At 33.8% G+C, this 23,037-nt stretch overlaps 1 protein-coding gene across 1 annotated transcript in view; it reads left to right on the top strand.

The window, feature by feature from the left end:
- LOC144447527 (uncharacterized) overlaps positions 1-23,037 on the top strand; it is a 37,439-nt gene that overhangs the window by 10,065 nt on the left and 4,337 nt on the right. Inside the window, exons 2-16 of the mRNA XM_078137575.1 lie at positions 752-943; positions 5,008-5,116; positions 5,374-5,488; positions 6,178-6,297; positions 7,444-7,470; positions 8,894-9,077; positions 9,458-9,531; positions 10,206-10,263; positions 11,580-11,672; positions 12,155-12,183; positions 14,170-14,298; positions 14,504-14,612; positions 18,183-18,386; positions 22,251-22,426; positions 22,790-22,909. Of these exons, the coding sequence (XP_077993701.1) occupies positions 752-943; positions 5,008-5,116; positions 5,374-5,488; positions 6,178-6,297; positions 7,444-7,470; positions 8,894-9,077; positions 9,458-9,531; positions 10,206-10,263; positions 11,580-11,672; positions 12,155-12,183; positions 14,170-14,298; positions 14,504-14,612; positions 18,183-18,386; positions 22,251-22,426; positions 22,790-22,909 (1,739 nt within the window). The remainder of the gene's footprint in view (positions 1-751; positions 944-5,007; positions 5,117-5,373; positions 5,489-6,177; positions 6,298-7,443; positions 7,471-8,893; positions 9,078-9,457; positions 9,532-10,205; positions 10,264-11,579; positions 11,673-12,154; positions 12,184-14,169; positions 14,299-14,503; positions 14,613-18,182; positions 18,387-22,250; positions 22,427-22,789; positions 22,910-23,037) is intronic.

The raw sequence follows: 23,037 nt of genomic DNA, 5'->3' as shown, positions 1-23,037 counted from the left end.
AGAATTCAGTACATTACATAAGTTGACAATTGTGGAGGGGGTGGGGAGTGGATAGGGGGGGGGGGATGAAGTCTATAGTAATTGATAAACCAGAATTAGATTATATGTTGTATACAATGTATATCTTGAATGCAGTGTGTGGATTTTTTCAAATGGCATTTTGTCTAAACTAATGTTTTTCATACTTTTTCAACAAGATTAATCAATCTAATCTAATCTAGTCTAATCTAATCTAATCTAATCTAACTTACATTTCTTCTAAAATTGGTATTGAGCATTTCATTAAAAAATCTAAAAGCACTTTTAAATTTGCATATACAAAAATCAGTCAAAGGAACTATTGATGGGGGAGGGGGAGGGGAGAGGGGAAGTAACACTAATTAACAGCATGTTATTACAACACTCTATTTCAAACTCATGTGATACATTTTTGCCTTAAAGTGTGATCTGTCAGTGTTTTTGAAGAGAATGGTGGAATCTATCGGGTTCCTCGGTCATTCTACCGGGTTTCCTAGCAAATTTATGTCCAGGAAACAGTAAGAGTTAGCTGATTTCTCTTCTTTCTGTTACAGGAATTCCTACACTTTAACAAAAACATTTCCTATATATGTATAAGTTTGCAATATTATTTATATTTGTTGTCTTCAAAACTTTTCATTTAATATTATAGTGTAATTTATTTTTGTATAAATAAATGCAACATTTACAATTTAATAATCATTATTTATGGTCACATTTTTTATTTTTTCAGTAACACCCAGAGACATGTCTAAATTTTATGGTGGTACAAGTGATATATCCAAACCTAACTACCGTTTCCAAGGCTACCCCGAAAGCAGTTTCAATAAACCCAAACAGCCTGTGCTAGGGGGCCCTCTGCAAGATCTTCCTCAATATGGAGGACATGACAATCCACATGCTAAACGAGCACATTTCATTGTAGGTAAGTAAATTTGAGTTTTTTTGGCGTCAACAGAAAAGTATGTTCATGTTTGCGAAAATGGAGGTGAAAAAAATATGATATTCTACATGGAAGGATTTGGAAGTAGCTTCTTTACACATCATTTACTCCTTAGGTTGCTGGAGAAACAAGAGTCTCAAAGCTAGTGTCTTAAGGGGTTCACAAAGATCATTAACTCTATTTCCATCTGGTAGACTCCCTGAGTTACTGCACAATATACTGACATCTAAAAATGGGTATTCAAATTTCTAGGGGATAAAAGCACATTAACAAATGGGTCTAAAAACTTACAATTCTTGGTATACCACTATTACTATTAGATAGCATTTCACCTCACTCTAGGGGGTCAAAATAGAACAAGAAGGTTGCACTTGCCTGTAGTAACTGCATAGAGCAGAAATTGCGATGTGGACAAAGAAATTGTTTATCGTGTCTATCTCAACATGAAATCAGTCTCACTGATCTTGATACATTGTTTAACAGTATGTACAAGCTAAGATGAAATCTCCTGTATATACATGTATGTGTTAGCAATGAATGTACAAGAAATCTCAAAGATTTTACCATTAGAGAAGTGAATAATTCTGGTACATGTGAATGTAAAGTGTGATGGCAGAGGATTGTAGGAGTGATCTTACAATATTTCTTGTCAATTTGATCATAGTCAATGGAATAAAATGAATTCTCTACACAAAGAGGAATTATTCATTTGTTGTGATTTCCAATCAAAATCATGTCACGAAATTTGGATCATTCAGTTCATCTGCCACTAAATTCCAATATTGTGTTTGCCAACAATTTTGTTCACACTAGACTACTTTTACCTGTATGTGTCACATTGTATTATTGTCACCCTCTGTTTACTACCATTTGTCACACTGTTTGCCTACAAGTTTGTCACACTTTCTTGGCCCATCCCCTTAGTGACACCCATACATTCAAATGCTACTTGTTACCAGGTGGGAGACATCTGTACGTGTGTTACACTTTGTAAAAGTCATTCAGCTTGTCCATGTTATGTGTTTAAGGTGATACGGACGAATTCTTATCAATGGTACCTACTTCATCAAATTCAGCCAATCTTTGTATTGTTGTGTGTTTGAATGTAGTCACTGATTTTCAGGCATGCAAAGAGTCATTTACAGTTCAAAACTTTGAGAGAAAGTATTACTAGTATGTTTACTTGACTTTGAAAACTGCCGAATAGCCAGAGACTTGTCTCTGTGTTACTACCTCTACACGCTGTCTATACCTTAAGGGTTTCTTGAGATAGTAACACCAAAACAAGTCTCTGGGCTAGCTAACTAAAGAGCTGTTCTAGTCAATTTATGTACCATTTAGTTTCAGAAATAAATAGAAACTGAATATACAGGATTTTCATTCATGCATGTGACACGTTCCATTTTACATGTATGTCATCCCCATCATGTTGAATAGATTATTTTTGTGTCTCTTTTTGTTCCATGCTTCATTTTGAATTTATTTTGTCAAAAATTATTATGAAACCATATTTTTGTATCAACACGTAGATGAAGTTTGTATCTAAAAATATATTTCTATTTAAGGATAAACTTTCTTTAAAAAAACCCCCAACAACCCAACTTTGCAACATACTGTGATACACAGATCACTTTGCATCTTTATGTTTCAACCACTGTGGTAATAATTACAACTGAATATATTTTTAAAAAAGTTTCTCTTATGTTAAAAAATCTGGGCAATTTTACTATAAAAATGTGTTTAACAGACATGAAATTTCTTCTAAATTTGTTCAAATTTAATTTTGAATGGAGAAAATGTTATTAGCATTGTACCAACAGCTAGCAGAGTTATACTAACTTACAAAATATGCATATGTGTAGCAAAGACTTATCCGTAAGGTGATAAGGTAAAATTTATAACAAAGTAATTGGCTGCTTTTGCACGATTGGTGGGATATTCTGTGAGTTAACCCCCTAGCATTATGAAAAGAAGTATTTGAAGTAGCGATAGCCAGTGTTATTATAGACTAGCTGTTACACACTCCAGTCCAAAGTTGTGTTAAAAATGTGAAATTTAGAGTCACTAGCTTGCAGCATAAAGCTAAGAATGTGGTCCATTTGTACCAGTAATACAGACTGTAATATTTACATTACCTTGTTATGTGTTCTTTGTTTTACTTTCAACTTCTGTTTCTGACGTCATTTCTCTGTAGATGAAACTGACACTGAACAAAGCGGTATAAGACAAAACAAGACACTGGGTGCACATAGTGCTCCTAGTCAACTTGGTTTCCGTGGTGATCAATTACAAACTACCGTTAACGACTACCATGGTGCCCAAACCGACAATAAAAGCAGTACGTTTTGCACGTTAATTTCACTAAAATAAGTCGAAATCTACATTTTTGTCAATTTCACTCATCTTCACTGCATGCTATGCTTGTTTTGCTGCTTTCAAGTAAATCACAACTTGGTGACCAAAACTAGAATGTCTCTTCTTGTAATGTGATAAAACAGAATATATGATTACATGTTATTAATTTCTACATTGTATTTATTCATATTCAAGAGATTTTAGCCAAAATTATTTCCAATTGATGAAATAAAAGGCATCAAATATGCAGTGACCATCACAATCAAAATTGACGTAACTTTTTGAAAAAACAAGTGCAAATTGAAATTTTGAAGACAAAATAGTGTACTGAATAGACGTGTGCATCCAAAAAATAACCAAAAGGCTTTAGTTATAAAAAAAACATTGCAGCAATGTTTTACTTTGCGTCACAGTACATTATAAAATCACATACAACACATAATATGCATGTTTGTACTTCATTGCTGTAATGTTGTGGTGTTTCTTGCTACCTGGTTTAACATGTGTGTTTGCCGGCTTTCTCTTTGGTGTAGTGTGTGCATGTAAAATGTGTGATGTTAAGATTCCAGTTAGTAAATTGTTGTCATGGTGATGGGTTCGCACTCTTATTTTAAGATTTCCACATCCCCCTCCCCCCGGAAATTCATATGGTTTGGTCCAGTAGTCACATGATCAACCAATATCATTTCATATAAACATGATAAACGAGAGACAATAGTTATGCATGTTATTAATATAATATTTTATTGCATTTTTTTATTCACTGTGTGTTTTGATAGTGATTGTTTAAGTGGGGTGTTGATGTAATTCAGATTATGTAATTCATATTTCACTGTTTGAATTTACATTAAAATATACATAAAAAATTATAAACACAATGAGAATATTTCTTTATTATACCACAAATAAGTAACACTGCAATTGCAAGACAAGTGTGCCTGTTTGATGATGTTTCTTACTGAACTTGTAAAACACGTTACTTTTCACAGTTTCGGTGTTAGTTAACTTGAATTGGGGTCTTTTGTACAACCAAGTAGTCTAGATGCTACACATTGTATCAAATCTCTTTACCCTGTGTCTAGCTCAATGAGATATCATGAACCAAAAGTTGTTCATGCAAATGAGTAAACGACAAGCAGTTTTAGAATGATGTAAACAATGTATAAGTAGCATAATGACTGTATTGGTGGCTTTGATTGAATTTGCAATTTCATCCCAGGACCTCATTTAGCTAGACATAAAGAGAGATCTTGAGATTTGATGCCACAGATAGCACTAGACTAACAATCAAGTGGCACACATATCTTACAGTCGCTGTAATAACTAATCTCCTTCATTTGAATCCATCATACATGTGTTATTACAATTTTAACATTTTGTTGTCATATGCCAAAATTTTAAATATGCTAATCTGACTATAAAACTTGTAAATAAAACATTTCTGTGTATATATATGTTTTCACAAGAGAAAATAAAAAAATTTTTAAAAAAAATAAATAGAAAAAACCTTTTTAAGTTTTTAAGTCTTTTAAGTAATTTATAGTGAATATAAATTTGCACTCTAATATTATGATGTGACAGGAGTTATGACAGTGGAAACCTAGCTTCTAGCTAACTACACTCTGAAAGCTGAAAGTTCGGTTTCCACAGTAGTAATCTATATTTATTTTAACATTGGAATTGTTTTGTAGGTCGTCCTGTTAACGGTCTAGACAGCACGTTAGAATATAGTTCTGACACGGTTCAACAACCCAGACAGACTCCACAACCTAAGAGAACATTAGTATTTAGATCTGATGGGTAAGTACATTGAATTTCTCATTTCTCCGAAGAACACACCTTTCATTTTAGTTGCTTCCAAATATCGTCCAATCAAATGAAGATAAACAGCACAATGAATACTTGGATCATACCATTACAGAACCAGCTTGGGGGAGGAATAGGTCTATGAATGAGGGTGAAAAATATTAAAATGTTTGAAATTTACATCTTGAGAGAGACGAATATTGTTTCAGTATTGATATTTATTTCGTGTTTGTTTGTTTATCATTTTGTAGCTCAGCAGAAGAGAGAAAGAAACTAATTCAGAAACGAGAAGCAGAGGAAGATATCGCTAGATTTAAAGCAGTACAACAGCAGCAGTATTATCATGAGACAGAAGAAAAACGAAAGGTTTGTTGGTTTTTAAGACATTTTTTTTCATGTAAGTGTTCACTGGCTCTGTTTGAGACAACCAAGCATAAACCAATATCACCTATTTTATATTAGTGTTCACTGTTTTGTGTGATACAACCATGCACAAACCAATACTGCCCATTTCATGTTAGTGTTCACTGACCCTGTTTGATACAACCATGCAGAAACCAATAAGAAACTGTACATGGTAAACTTTAAGATAGCAAGATTGAATGAATACAGTTTCTTGCAACATTGTGTCTAAATGAAATAAACTAACATGGCACGATGCAGACATCAAACACAGACATCAAAACATTGGCACCAGCATGTCTGTGTCTAGTTGTAGTAATTTAAATGGTTTATTTCATTTAAAGAAAATGTAGCAAGAAAGTGAATCATGCCACAGTCCTTTTTTTTTCAAAATGATTAGAACACATTTTTAAAGAAAAAGGGTGAAATTGATAGTTGTAGTGCTATTGCATGAATTTGGCATGATTAAATCAAATTTTGTTCAAAAATGTGAATTTCGTAAATTTTTCAAAATTGAAAATGATCGGAAAGTTTTAGACAAAAGTTTATATTTGATAATTAGCCTAATAAAACACCCTTGACATAAAATAACTTGATCAAATTTTATTTTTTTTAAAATGTTTGATTTCTGAAATCCTTCTGCCTTTGAATAGGATTTAGAGATGCTACGAGCCTACCAACCTTTTGGGAAACCAGGGGGTGGCGCACCCCCATCACAACAACCTAGAAGAACTAAACTGATTGCCAATATGGATTACTTAGGGAGAAATGAGGTGAGTAACCAGTTAGAAGCAACATTGTTTATGTGGTAGTCAAGGGAACTGATCATGTCACCCTAGCTTAGTAGCAGGTCAGAAATAGTCTCCCTAGGTTAGTGTTTGTAAATGGCAGTCTATTCAGAGAAAGTGACAGGTGTCAGGTAGGGTATCCATGTACTGTTGTGTGTGTGTGTGTGTGTGTGTGTTCAAACATTTCACTTTCTGCATGGATGTGGAAACACCCCAGATTTACAGTGTGTCGGGTTTTAGGAATAGCAGACACTGGTGAAAATGGTAGGTCAGATTTTATGAATAGCTGTGATTTTATCCTCATACAATCTGTGTCCACACTTCAAAGCCTTCGAAGTATTAACTAAGCTGACAGTATTGATTGTGAAGTATGGACTAGAGTGCTAAAGGTTGTGGATAAGGGTCTTTGATTTTTTAGGGTATTTTTTAATCCCTCGAGACACAAAGAGATTTATGTCAGCACACAGAATTTCAGATGAACCACAGTAAAAAGTTAGAGCAACTCAGGCGATTTTTACTACAGTACCCATATTCAGCGAAAAAAGGAGTTCTGATATTTCTAAACTGTAAAATAGAAATCATTGCATGCCTACAGTAAGCCATACATTTTTGTTAGGAATGATACGGGTGGAAAAATTTCTAAAAATTTTGAAGAACTTTTATGAACATAATAATCGTAATCTGATAAATGCATTTTGCATAATTATATAAAAATAAAAATAAAATGATTTTGATGAAATTAAATGAGATATGAAAATGTCAGATCTAGCATAGGTGTAAAGAACTAGCTTTGAAAATAGTTGTAACTTCAGTGAAAGTGTTTCGGAAAATGTAGGTCTTAATTAATTCAGAAATCAAAAATGACCAAAAATACCGACAATTATTGCAATTTTTTTCAAAACCATGTAGAAGAGGAAGTATAAAGTGAATGAAATTGTTGTCAGTGTTCGTGTTTTGTGGATGTTTTGTTCAAAATGTGGATGTGTTTGTTGTGCATGGTAGTTATTGTTTGAGACTTACTGAACATAACATGATTTGTACCTATATGTGCATGGTGTTTGTGGAGTAAATTTTCCAAACTTTCCTCTCAACAACTCTTGTGTTTTTAATGTCAAATGGTTAATCTTTCAGATGGATGTAACTGACCCAAATGTAAATGTAAGTGAAAATGAGATTGTTTGCAATGGGTCACTCATGGTTACCATAACAACAATGATATGTTTATTCTTCAGAATGACATCTACCACAAATATGATTACGAATCATCCATTACTAAATCTCACCAATTGCATGCACATTATTTTTATGTAAAATACTAATGCCGGCCTGCAGCTAAAATTATTTTGTATTAAGTGCAACTTTGTCAGCCATTTTACCTATGTTTGAATTTATAAATGGAAATTGTCGTAAAGGGTGGTGATCATTTTTTAATCATCTTTTGTGACAAATCAGCATTCCTAACAATACGATTCAGAATAAAAGGTTCAACTAACAGCTGCGGCATTCACACACTAACTATACTCGGTGCAAAACTTAAATTTTAAAATCTGTAAAACCTATGTAAATTATGCACTCGATAAATTGCAACAATAATTTGTGTGTTTTAAATGTTGTCTGGTGTAATTGTTAGGTTTTGAATGTTTTGTGACACATTGTGTTGGTGGTGATGGTATGTGTAGATGTATATATACAGTGTCTGTTGTCAGGAGTGATAAGGGTGTTTTGTTTGTGTTGAAGGAGTAATGAAAATCACACCACACACATGCACACTCACATACATATACATACACATAGACATGCACACGCACACACACATACACACAAACACACCCACACCATGCCACACACCCACACCATGCCACCCCCCCCACACACACACACACACACATTCACACACACCACACACGTGCACACGCACATACATACATATACAGACACATACACATGCACAGACACAGACACAGACAGACAGACACACACACACACGCATGCACACAGACACAGAGAGATAGCGAGACACACACACACACACACACACATACACACACACACGTGTACATGCACACACACAGCTAGCTGGTAACAAAGAATTGAGGCTGGTAAAATATACATATTTTGTTTGTACGTTCTGCTTTAGTTTTAGGTTTTGAAACTCAGTCGAGTGAATGTTGAGATTCAAGCTAGAGTTTACCCTTCATACTATTGTTATCAAAAACTTTTTAAAAAAAATGCAAAATCAAATATTCATCTGTCAAATATGTTATTCCCTTTCTCTGAAATCATAGCAAGAATTAATGTCCAAACTCAAAGAATAGATTATTTATTTATTCAAATATATCGGGTAAAATAATCTATGTTCTGTGTTTGAAAATACTATTTCTGGTGTCTGTCTTTTCAGATACATACCAAACATTTTTTTTTGTTAATTGTGATTATTCTGCATATAGATATCCACAGAAAGAATCCATCCACAATAATTCTATCTTTCTTGGCACTACTTGGTTTCCCGCTTTGCCATAGGATGTGATGTTGATGATGTTACCATGGAAATGATAATTTTGCTCATCTGTTTATTTTCCAGTTTGAGTTTGGGAAGCCAGGAGCTGGTGCTCCAAATAGGTCATCCTCAGGTCACGTTGTCACCAATGTACGCCAAGATGCTGAAATTCACTTCCAAAAAAATAGAGGGGGTGCAGCAGCCATACATAACCACAAACGGTATACAGATCCTATCAACACTGCAAGGAACTATCAAAGTGAGCTCGGTAAGTCAACTTTTTACTGGTATCAACATTTTTTTGACAGCGGACATTTTATCTTGTTTTTTTATCTTGTTTCCCCCCCCCCCCCCTGCAAAGATGACTGAATAAGAAAGGAAAACACATCTTATTTTTGAAATTAACAATGGATGCTTGCAATGTTTTTTTTTTTTTTTTTTTTTTTTTTTAAATTGACAATGAATGCCTTCGACATTTTTGTCAAAATCAACAAAAGATGCTTGCAACATCTTTTTAAAAATTGACAGTGGATGTCAATTATCAATGTCAGTAATTAAATATTTCCCCATGAAAATTGTTTTCTCATTATTGATTTGCAACCCACAATTTTTTCTAAAGCTTTATTTTCTTATTTTTTTCATCTACAGATGACTTAGCACTGGAACAGAGAACAAGAAAAGAGATGGAGAAATACAATGACAGGACTCAAGAAAGAAAATCGGTAAGTACCACTTCTCAAAAAAAAAAAGTCTGTTTCATTTCTAAAGAGATTGTTTGTTTACACTGCGTTGGTTAGCAACACAGTTGCTTAGTAACACAGTGTAGTGAACATGGAAGGTTTTCAGGTGTTTGTCAAAAATAACACAATTATTAGAAATTTTAAGAATTTTCACTTTTAAAAAAAAAAGTATTGTGCCGTAAAAAGTTTTGTATGTAAGAATAAGCGTATTTCAGAATCAAAATAAAATGTTGTGCATTGTCGTGATTTGTTTGGTGTGTGTGCAGAAATAGCAGTATTGTTGTTAGTAATCACATAATGAAATTTAATACGGGTAGAACACTCCAAAATATTGCACAGAGTTTGTGTTAAAAGCAAGCAGTAGTTTAGTCCATATACATGCCTGATGTGTGTTTCGTTGTACTCAATTTACACACGTGTTCAATTTGAAGAGTTAAAATCAAAATTATGTATCCAGAAGAAAACTAACATTTTTGCTTGTTGAAAATTGGAGGGTTTTTTATTGGGACAGGAATTTGAACTTTTAGCTTTAGGATTAAGATGGATTAGTGAAGTGAATAGAATACAACAGGTGGACTCAATCATGGATGTCATGGGGATTAAACTTGTCAGGGCGAGGATTAACTTTGTTGAATATTTTTCTCTTTTTTGTTAAGTGGGACTATAATCCCTTTGGTAAGCCTGGGGCTGGTGCACCGATTAAAACAGACTCTGGTAAGTATTAAAAATTGACTTTTTACCTCACTTCTTGCCTGTACGACATTTTTTCTCAATTGCAAAGTTGGAAATTTGCATAGAAGACATTTTGTATACCATATATGGAATGTATTTGCATATTCAGAAGATTTCCTTTTTAGGAGTGTAATATTTGCATATATTGCATATATGCAAATTGTTTCCATATATAGTATTTTATATATGCAGCAGACACAGTGTTATTATTTGTAGTGATGCAAAAATTGAAATATTTCATAAACTATGAAAACCTTATCTCAACAAAGAAGTGCTAGTGAATGGTTAACTTTTTACACCAATTTAACGTCCCACATGCAACTCATCCACCATTTTTATTCTTAATCCTTCTGTGAATGTAAATAAATTTCAGTAAATACTTGATAATTCCACTGTAAATAGTCAACTTCCAAGTTACAGTACCCACCGGAGTTGGTTAGTTCCATGTTGAAGTATGGAGTGTGTACTTTTTATGTACAGACAGTAAGATCCGTACCATTGCCTTTGGAAATTGTGGAGTTTTTGTCACACAATGATATTAGAAATTGATCCTAGTCAACTGAGAATATTTTCAATTTTTTTTGGTGCTAAAAAAAATTAAACAAAACTCATGCATTTTTTTGTATTATAAAGAAAATGAAAAAAAATAACTGCTAATTTGGTAGTCTAGATACAATGTTTAGTAGTCTATGTGTCCTGGACTACTGCTAATTTGGTAGTCTAGATACAATGTTTAGTAGTCTATGTGTCCTGGACTACTGCTAATTTGGTAGTCTAGATACAATGTTTAGTAGTCTATCTGTCCTGGACTACTGCTAATTTGGTAGTCTAGATACAATGTTTAGTAGTCTATGTGTCCTGGACTACTGCTAATTTGGTAGTCTAGATCCAATGTTTAGTAGTCTATGTGTCCTGGACTACTGCTAATTTGGTAGTCTAGATACAATGTTTAGTAGTCTATGTGTCCTGGACTACTGCTAATTTGGTAGTCTAGATACAGTGTTTAGTAGTCTATGTGTCCTGAACTACTACTAATTTGGTAGTCTAGATACAATGTTTAGTAGTCTATCTGTCCTGGACTACTGCTAATTTGGTAGTCTAGATCCAATGTTTAATAGTCTATGTGTCCTGGACTAGTGCTAATTTGGTAGTCTATATACAATATTCAGTAGTCTGTGTGGCCTGGACTATAGCGAATGTTGATCATTGCACTTGAACATGAGTTTTTGCAGGTCATCTTGTTGAAAAGTTGTCATGACAGTGTTTCTGATAACTTGAAAATTTATTTTTACCTGAAGGTCGTGTTAAGAAAGCTCGTGGAATGACGTTAACCAATGACTGCTTTGAGATGAGAAATAATCAAGATAAGGAAACTTTTAGGTCTCTTAGAGGTAAGTCAACTTTGAATACATATTGTACTTTTTGTTATGAACTTAAAAACAGTAACTTTATATTAAAATCGGATCCATTAAAGGTACACTAGCTGTATCTGAAACTTTTTTTGTTAGATGTAGTGATTTCATCATAATATTATACATCATGAACGGTATTGAATTACATGATGGATAAACATATTTGTATAGCCGTACACACAATATGATCCAATATATCCAATCAAATTGATATTTTGGGTCCACACCCAAAAATCAGTGGCCTCCAACATGATCATGATTTTAACCTGTTGCAGTTCTAATTATGATAAAAGTGATTTTAATTAATATGTACAATGTCTAATTATTGGTATTTTAAATTTTTTTAGTAAATATACTGTTGGTTTTCTGATTGAAAAAAATATACTGAACAGTTACAGCTAGCGCGTCTTTAAAAATAAGTAGCTTTGATAATTTATCTGCCATTTTTGTTTGTCTCACAGGAAAACCACAAGAAGAACGGATCAAAAAGGTAAATTTGATTTCATTTTCAAATTATTAATTTCCATAATCGCATATTATATTAGGTGGTTGGTTGTCATGGTAACATTATGTCATCAGAGATAGGTTTTGGTGGTGGTATACTGGCTCAGTATAAAATGTGTGTTGCAAGTGTTGTTCGAAGGTTATATTTTGATTAATTGTTTGTTGTTAAAACTTATAACTTAAATCACATTTCATTCCTCACCCATCTAACAGTGTAAAGATTAATTTTAGGGAGTGGGAGATCTTTAGATATTACTTAGTATTTAATACAATAATGTACCATTCTGGTAATTAGTGAAAAGAAGTCTTTGAGAACTAGTTGAAGACTGTAAAAATCACAAAATTTTCTAGTGGCAAAAATATCTGTGTTTACAGTATGTTAGATTAGGATTAAAATTTAGGTGCAACAAAAAAAGTTGTTTGGCAGTTCTAAAGAAAAAGTTGGTCCTAAACAAAAAAAAATAGTCCTTAATAATAATCCTTATGGCTAGATACTAATAAGATAATACTACAACAAGATTCTGAGATTCACATATTTGATAAAATTGTATCGAATTCTAAAACACGGCGGTCTTTTTAATAATATTCTAAGTTTGTTTAACGACATCTTCACCTTAATCATTAGTAATACTTTAACTGTAAATTTGGAGTCTTGTCCGGCCGTTACAAGAAATGTGTCGCTGTTTGATGATCATGCAAATGAACGTGTTAAGTTTGAGAACACCAATTTGGATAATGCATTTCTTGTAGCGGTTGTGACAATAAATTACGTAATCTTAATGACTGTTAATGAATTAATAAATAAAATAAATTAATTAATAAATAAAGGTATCATAAAGTATCCTCATTTTAAATTTAAAAAAAATAATTAACATAATTAATGCGATTGTTGTGGAATGATGTGATGTCAACATTCGTTGCAATGTATTGTGGGATGTTTTGGTGGTGGTGGTTGTAACATTGCATGATGGGATGCATTGCAATGCATTATGGGATGGTCAGCATTTGTTGCAATGTCTGATGGGATTTATTACAGTCGGTGACATGGAATACAGGTGATAATTATAGCAACCATGACAATGAACGACAAGAGATTAATAGTGAGAGAAGAGATGATGAATTAACCTATTACAAGGCAAGTCGGGAAAAAAAGGAATGGCATGTATTACAAAGTGTGGTTATAAAAATAATACAGAATATTAAATTTAAGGTATAATTATGTCAACAAATGTTGATGAAACTGAAATGATCATAATAATTTTCAAAACTGAATTGAGAAATACACTTTTGGATAATGGACTGATTTGGTCTCGTGTTGACGAGGACAATCCAGGCCAAAATTATTCAACAGTGAAAATTCTGGCATCTATTGTCAGTCTATATAAGAGAGATCGTATACTGATTTCCGTTACATATGAACTAGGCTCAACATGGGTGAGGAGTGCATTGTGTCTATTATTTGAACTATTTTTATGGGCCTCGAAAGTATTTATGTACTAAATCCAGTGTATTATAAGTATATGGTAACTTGTATGCTTTTAATCCCTTTTCACGTTTTGTCGGGTTCCTAGCAAATTTACGATTTGACATATCAGAGATCCTGATATGACTAGTGTAAATCATATACAGTACTTTAGATCCGGTGTTAAATCAAATTCGCTAACACTTGTATAGGTTTATGGGTGTTGGTATTTATGTGTTTATATACTCTTTCAGCTGTAGTTTATAAACAGATTACCTTCTCTCAGTTACCAAGTTTCTAATCCCTAAGTTAGATGTGTCAAGCTATGGTGGTAGCAGCTGGCTAAGACTTAGATTGTTCTTGGCTCACTCTATGTTACACCTTTCAAGTCCTGTAGATTTTCAAGATTTTTTTTGGTAACTTTTTTTTTTCAGCTGCATTATAACTGGGACCAAAATAATGCAAAGTTTAAGGTGGATTATATAAATGTGTTGTTTTTCTCAAATCTAGGAGAACAGTGACTATGACCCCTGGGGCAAAGGTTACGGTGTGCCCAATAGAGACAAACTTGGTTATGTCAAACGGCATAAATGGGGAGATCCTGTTGGAATTAGAGAATATGTCGATCCAAATGTTTCGGTAAGTCTCGCTCTTACTTTTGTTTTTACCTACGATGTAACTTTGATATTAGTGATATTATTCAGTCGCACAAAATTTATTTCATGTTTCCATAGTGATTGAAATGTATGAGTTTAATCAATTGTCTCAAAACCATATCATACACTTTTCTTCATAAAGAAAAATTTATAAATGGCATTTATTCGCAATCCATGGTTTGTTGTAGGGTGGTACATTGGAGACCAAATCACTGGGAGGTGGCGGCCATCTTGTTGATGAACGGGGTCAAAAAGTGACAAAAATGAAAACAACACTGGAACAAGATAAAAGTGGAGGTGAGTGCAATATAACCTATGTATGAAATTCATTCTTGTTTTGCTTTCCATCAGTGCTTGTAAGACATTGTCTATCACATCATGATGAATGAAATACAGAGATAGATGAAATATGTTTACTGGGCTGTTAGAAGCAATTCCAAGAAACATAAAGAACCCATACACATACATGGAACTATAATGTGATAACACTTTTAGCACTATATATGGAGCTAGCCCCATATATGGAACTGGTGTTGTAATACTTTTAGCACCATATATGGAGCTAGCCCCATATATGGAACTGGTGTGGTAGTACTTTTAGCACCATATATGGAGCTAGCCCCATATATGGAACTGGTGTGGTAATCTTTTAGCATAATATATGGAGCTAGCCCCATATATGGAACTGGTGTGGTAATACTTTTAGCACCAAATATGGAGCTAGCCCCATATATGGAACTGGTGTGGTAATACTTTTAGCACCCTATATGGAACAAGATCCACTGTTAGCATTTCTAAGGTCTACAAACACTTTGAAAATTTCAAATCACCGATACAAATAATAAACAGGAACTTGTTGACGAAACAAATTTTGCAACCTTTTTTCTAACAATATTTAAATGAATGCTTTTCTTTCACCAATTTGCATATTGTAGCTGTGAATGAAGTGTTACCTCTGTGTGGTACGACAGGGTGTGCCGATGATATGCTAGGTATTCAAATTGTCTTCTAGTGCATGTATTCTAATTAGCATCTTGGTAAATTTAATTAACTCAATTTGATTGTGACACGTTGACATTTACAGGCACGGTAATGTTCTTCATTGTGTCTACCTGCATGTGAGTGATGGTGTGTCACTTTGCAGGAATGCACAGATTGAATTTTGTCCTCAATATAAAAGGTACTCCCTCCTCCACACACCTCCCCCCCCCCACTACCCCCAACCTCATAACCAGCACAGTACAATCAATTTCGACACAAATATCTATATGGCAAAATTTGAAACAAATTTTAGTGGTTTTGTGTCCTTACAGTTTAGCTTCACGAGTGATTCACCTATATTATGCAAATGTCAAAAAAGTTACACAGTGTAAGCGATACAAAATAATTCATTATCTGATTTGATTAAATTTTCTTTATTTCGGGTACAAGCCCAAATAATGACAAAACAACACCAAAAATTACATTTAGTACAAAGACAAGAAGCAAAAAAAATATACAATTTTTCCAAAATATTTGATGAAAATATACAATAAATTTGATCAATTTTGAAATTTGTATAGAATAATGAATTTTGCTGTCTGTCAAAAAAAGCTTTTTTTTGCACAGTTTTTGAAAAATATTATATTTCAAAGTGTCGTACTGTATATTATTCAACATTTCTAACACACATCAAATGTTGGTTTATGGTTGGTAGTTGCCATCAGTATACTTACTCCTCATATAGTCTATAGTTGAAATAATTTCTGTTTCTTCAACCACCATATTTTAAAATATGATTCATAATTTTCAACATATATTTGAATGTATTGTCTTCTAAATGATTCAACAATATGAAATTTAAAAAAAAATTTCATGAAAATGAAAAAAAAATTACTGTGAAATCAAGACTACCGAATGAATGGAAGAGTATTAGTATTCATAGACACTGAGGGCGCTGTTGCATCTGCAGTTATCCCATAATATGGTAGTTGCTGGTGAAGGTGTAATGAACATAGTGGTGTTAGTAGTTGTAGTGGCACAAAATTTTCATTCTTTAATACTTGATAAAGTCACTGTCTTTATGCATGAATAGAGTAAATCTCTCTCCAAAATATGTCATTATTTTAATCTCTGAAATTTTTTCTTATATAAATGTAAAGTTACGTGCACGGGTAATTTTCTCTCATTTTAATAGGTATGGATATAATTGTAAAATTGTTACTCATGGCATGAAATAGTGTTAGTATTTTTGCAAGTCAAACTAATATTATAGCAATGATATAGAGTTCACAGCATGTAATTGCTTTGTTTTTCACTCACAGGCGGTCTGCATGGTCCAAAACGAGGCCCAGGTAATAAGAACTGCACTGCAGTTTAGTGTTGATAAGTGTAGCTTTTGTAGTACGATAGCTGTCGTACGACACACACACACACACACACACACACACCCTTTGTAGTCTATCCTGTAATCTGGTGGCTGTCATAGCACTCTATTGTTTATCTTACACTAATGAAATTTCTGTTCATACTAACTTTTCTTTGTAATTTTCTCATTGTAGGGGTGGATTATTTTATCTTCTGAATTTCTGAATTGTTTTTTTCTCTCCACGTCATCCCTGCAAATGAATTTTATATTTCCATCTTTCATCTATTTTGTTTTTGTTTTTGAATGTTTCCGTGGTATTGATGGTGTTCTATGTATTTTCCATGATTCCATGTATGATTAATATACTTTATTAATATCTATGATTTTTTTAATCGTAATTCTTCATGTACCTGTGTGATTCTGATGATGTGCACCTTCTAGTGGCAAGGTAAAGCAGTAACATAGATTACGAATACACTATATAAGAATGAAATGTTGTATTTCTTATTACCCTGAGAAAGAAACTTACAAAAAGTGTCATTTTCAATTTGGTAATGAGAACACATAAAAAAACTTTCAACCCAAAATGTCAATCTCCTGGTCTGCCACTAGAGGGCGATATTTGATAGGACTTTTCAAAATATGTTGCTGCTATACTTTGTTACCGGGGAGACTATCGATGAAATGTTCCTTCTTTCATTAATATTTTATCATTTTTCAGGTTTTTTGTGTCAATTATCAGTTTCTCAGAAAATTGGATAGTCTTTCTGTCTATTTTTATTATCCATAAAATATTGAGAGTGAATTTTACAATTCTTCAATTGATTGCATAAACATTGAATATTCAGTTTCCTTCTACTTTTGATAGTGTCTAAGGCTTGGCAGTTTTCAAAATATGCTTACAGCAGTTGAAGTCAAAAATTAAAAAAGAAATGTGTCTGTAGAAGCATTCATGATTTGTTGGTGCTCTGTTCACAGGACAAAAACTATAGTCAGACCTTTTTGAGTTTCATTTCGTTGAGACCATCAAGTCTTCATTTGTGGTTTTATGTAAATAATCCCAGGGGGTGGGTGAGGGCGGGGGAAGTACTCCCATAGGGTGGTAATTGGTATATGCTACCCAAAGGGGCATTTTTTCACGGAAACATGAAATCACTATGATATCATCATTCTTAAGAAATGCCTTCATAGCATCAGAAAAAAATGTAATTGACCAGATCGATGTGACTGGAAATTCCTAACAATGGGTGTGTTTTTGGATTATAAATGGGTAGATGTTTTGAAGTTGTACCCACTGACCCCCATCAAAAAATATGGGGAGGAGACCCCCTCACCCTAAAACCTCATGGTGTATAAGTCACTTCTAGATTGTCAGCTTCATCATTTTGTGTACTCATTAAAATCGATTCTGTATGAAATGTACCTCTTAGGTTGACACTTAAAACCATACCAATATTTATCAGTTAAGTAGTTGAAATTTTATATTCACTATTTCTTACATCTGTGTATTGTTTCTGTAGAACCCTTGGCATTACCAGTTGGCTCAACAAATGGTTCCAATTCATACAATCCATGGGGCAAGCCTGGGGCAGGTGCACCAATTACAACAGATAGCGGAAAAGTTGTCACTCAAACTGCAGGAAAAGTTATACAAGATAGAATGGGTCTTTCACCTTATAATCCGGTCAAACAAGGGGCAAAACAACAGTACCTTAAGGAGCTTCGTAAGTTATATACCCCTTAAGGGCGGCCCTTTTTATTTTTCTGTTTCTCATCTCCCGACCGACCCTAATTTGCAGCTCCGACATCAGAAAAAAAAAAGTTTTTTTATTTCCGACCGACCCCTGAGCACAGCAAAATTGTAAGGTTCCCCATGGCGTCTTAGGCCAGTTCTGCCGAGGCCACGACCTTGCGACATTGGCCCCCTAAAATTACAAATGAAGCAATAATTTTCCCACCTTGCGTCGCTTTGGCGCATTCATTTTACGGCAGACATCAAAATTATCTAAGTCCACGGCCGGACCAGGCCAGGCTCTGACTCAACGTGAATCCCACAAGAAGTATACTGATTGCGTAAGGGAAAGTTTTGTTGACATCATATAAGATACAGTGACAACGCGCAGTTCTATTGTTAACATAAAAAATGCCACAAAAAGATCAACTTTGATAAACTTAATCTACAAAATAAAACATTAGAGGGATTAGATGAGACGTCGAAATGGACGTCTCTCGTCACATGTTTTGTCTACTGCACTGTCGTGACCTCTGACCTAATCACTGACGTGTGCGAAACACTGAACTTGCTACCGGAACATCTATCTGCCATGCCACAGCTCAGACGCCTTCGTGAACCAAATTTATGGGACAGATTGTGATTTCCATTTGTTGATGGGTTAAATTAAATGAGTACATGTGTATTTTGATTCCGAAAAAGCTGTGTTAGGGGATCGTGTTGCATGATGTTGACAGTGCTAGTGACACATGTGTTGGGCACTGAATCAATGCGTAATCACTGGCATGGCCACTATAGACGGCCGATGCATGTGCGCCCGGTCAGACATGAAGAACGAACTTGTTGTGCAAATCAGAAAAAAATTAATGTAATATTTACAGAGCATCCCAACTTTGACTTTGTTGATAGTTTTAGTTAAAGATTCAAGTTCTGAGTTTCAAGGACACCTAATGTCAGCTTTCCGTATCATTGCAAGTTTACGGTAGGTAACTATGCTGTCATTTGATATAGCAGGACCAAATCATGATACACAGCCAGTAACGGTTAATTAATAAAAAATAAATTATTTTAAAGTTTGTTTGACTATTATTTGTAAGTTTTTCGTTCACATTTGGTACTTTTTAAAGTCAGGGATTTTTTTTCTTCAAAATGTCATGAATTTGAAGAGGGAATGATAAACACAGCAGTGTACTAACAATTTTAAAAATGAAACAAGTGGTTACAAGTTTAGGATTTCTCAAAGTTTTTATTCAATCATATGTTCACTGTGACTTATTTTGAAGTTGGTCATTGTCCTTGTCTGAAAAAAGGGAATTATAAATTTTAGCACTGCTATTCATTGATATTCAGATTAAAAATTGTGACTACCTGGCTGTCCAATCCTTCTAAACAATATATCATTCATATATATATATATATATATATATATATATATATATATATATATATATATATATATATATATATATATATATATATATATATATATATATATATATATATATATATATATATATATATATATATATATATATATATGTACATCAACATCTCCTGACGAGTGATTTACTCACGAAACAGGCTTGTAGAGACGAAAAACCCGACTTGATTTTCTTCTACCCTCAACATATACTCCGCTCTGCGTGCAGACGTATCGAGCACTGTACTACGGACAAATCTTACCACTGACTTCCTATATATATATATATATATATATATATATATATATATATATATATATATATATATATGTTGAGGGTAGAAGAAAATCAAGTCAGGTTTTTCGTCTCTACAAGCCTGTTTCGTGAGTAAATCACTCGTCAGGAGATGTTGATGTACTGAATATACCTCGTATATTCAGTATATTCAGTACATCAACATCTCCTGACGAGTGATTTACTCACGAAACAGGCTTGTAGAGACGAAAAACCCAACTTGATTTTCTTCTACCCTCAACATATACTCCGCTCTGCGTGCAGACGTATCGAGCACTGTACTACGGACAAATCTTACCACTGACTTCCTATATATATATATATATATATATATATATATATATATATATATATATATATATATATATATATATATATATATATATATATATATATATATATATATATATATATATAACTTAAAGTTACATAATCTTAATTGCCTTCTTTTTCTGAGGTGTAATGTGTAGTACACTATTTTCAAAAAATAGCTTACTGGGAACTGTTATTATGAATGGAATTTTTTTATGTTGTTAGGTAATGGTCTATACGTAATGGAATATCTCAGACCACAGTATCTCTATAGTGGTCTGAGATAATTTATATGAATATTTCACAAACAATAATAATTGACCCCACTCCCTGTCAAATGACACCACTTTTTGGAACCAAGGGGCCTGTGTCCCCACTTGTTGGAAACCTTGGCAGAACACCGCCGTCTAACCCCCCCCCCCCCTCTCACCCACCCACCCACCCAACCCCTTTGTTACGTCAGAGCAGCATGTGTCTTTCATCATGGCAGAAGCCATTGAGGTTTGATGAGGGACAGGGCTCAAAATTAATACTGTCACGCGGTACATTTTGCTGCAATGCAATAATAGCTCAGAATATTTCCATCATTTTCAAAATTATGCTTAAAATTGGTAAAAGTCATACTGCATTCCAAATTTCTTGACCAGTTTTTAGCTTTAAATCAGTTGTATTATCAGGGAAATGACCGACTCCATAGCCGTTTCATGACCCATGACATGTATGACCTTTGAAGACATTCCAATGTTTACATTATTACTTTTAATTACTTTTAAACAGTAAATCCCAAAGGGGTTCTGAGTTCTAGAAATGCTTGACATGTTATCTGGTGGATTATTTTGACAAGTTCACACTGAAGAAAAATGTTTCATAGAAGTAATGGTTTATATAAATGAAAATTCATCTAGCACACTGATCAGTGACAATCACATACGTGTTTCAAAAAGTTACACACTAAAGTTCAAATTGGATAACTTGAAAACATTGTTAGCGATGGCAATGCCACTTTGATTAATAGGACGAATGTATTAGTACTCCTGATAAAATCACACAATAGTTCATGGCTACAGATATACACCCATCAGGATGATAAGTATTTAATCATCTTCTTACAAAGTTGTTCTACAGACTTGTCAACCTTGCTAAAATGAAGGAAAGAGACTTGTAACAAGGAAATCAATAAAGAGAAGAGAAATGAAGTTGTATAGAGACTAACAGGACAGAAAGGACAGAGAATAGAACTGAAAAAATACATTTTTTTTTCTTGCCCCCCTTTTTTTTTTATTTCGCCCGCCCGACCCGCCTGACTATTCCATTGGAGATGAGAAACAAAAAAAAAAAAAACCTCACCCTAACATGAACAACATGTATATCAAACAATTCTGAAAAAGAGATGAAATGTACAATGTATATTCTTTTTGTGTGTGAGTGCGTGCGTACATGCATGCATGTAGTATGTGTGTGTGTGTGTGTGTGTGTGTGTGTGTGTGTGTGTGTGTGTGTGTGTGTGTGTGTGTGTGTGTGTGAGCATGTATATGTGTGGGGAGGTATGTATATGTGGGGATGTATGTGTGCATTGGTTCATTTATGTGTGTTCATGGCGTGTCTAAACGTGTATGTGGTGTATGTGTACATTCGAAATGTGATGTGCGTTTGTGTGTGTGTGTGTGTGTGTGTATGTATGTCTGTGTGTGTGTGTGTGTGTGTGTATGTATGTCTGTGTGTGTGTGTGTATACAATATTGTCATATGAACTATTATGTTATGCAGGGTATTAAACATAACAAGTATTTTCATCATTGTAACAATCGTCATCTTCCTTGTATGTGATAGAAAGTGAAATCCAAACTCAACACCAAATGAAGCAACAACAAGACTACGATCTAAAGAGTGGAGGTGAAGAGTTAGCTTCATGGATGAGACGCGGACAAGTCGGATATCCAAAAAGAGATCCTGTTACAGGACAACATTTGTCAAATCCAAAACAGACGTCTGATGTAACAGCACAGGTATGTCATGTGACTGTCATGTGATACCCATAATTCCATTTTACACTATGATACAAATTCAAAACAAGCACCTGTAGTAATAGTGTCACATGTATATCATGTGACAGTCATATGATAGCTATAATTCCCTTTTTACAATACAAGTCCACAACAAACACCTGTAGTAAGTGTCACATGTATATCATGTGATAGTCATGTGATCATAAGGCCAAAAAATAATAATTTAATTCCGGTAACCCGGACCCAACCTAGTTTTTTTCTGCCATCCTATACTTTTCTTTAGGTAATTTGAAAAAATTATCATGGCTTTAGATTTTCAAGTCATTACTTTATTAAAATTATTGTTTATTTTTCCCCCGTCAGAGAATGGACATTCGACGTCAAGTAGTACCTGAATACCAGACAGCTCTAGACAGACAAGCGTACGACAGATCAAAACAACAACAGATAGCTAAGAAAGAATCAGCATTGCTTTCAGAGAGGGTGAGTAATGATTAAGCAGAGAACAAACAAACAAACAAACACATAAATCATGCTCAGTAGTAGTCTGAAATTGTTTTGCAGTATTTTGCTTCTTTTTCTGACACTTTTAATTTTTCCAATTTTTTTCA

The sequence above is a fragment of the Glandiceps talaboti genome, chromosome 16, assembly GCF_964340395.1.
Source record: "Glandiceps talaboti chromosome 16, keGlaTala1.1, whole genome shotgun sequence".
NCBI lineage: Eukaryota > Metazoa > Hemichordata > Enteropneusta > Spengelidae > Glandiceps > Glandiceps talaboti.
The sequence above is the reverse complement of the archived record's forward strand: the minus strand, read 5'-3'. Positions and strand labels throughout refer to the sequence as shown.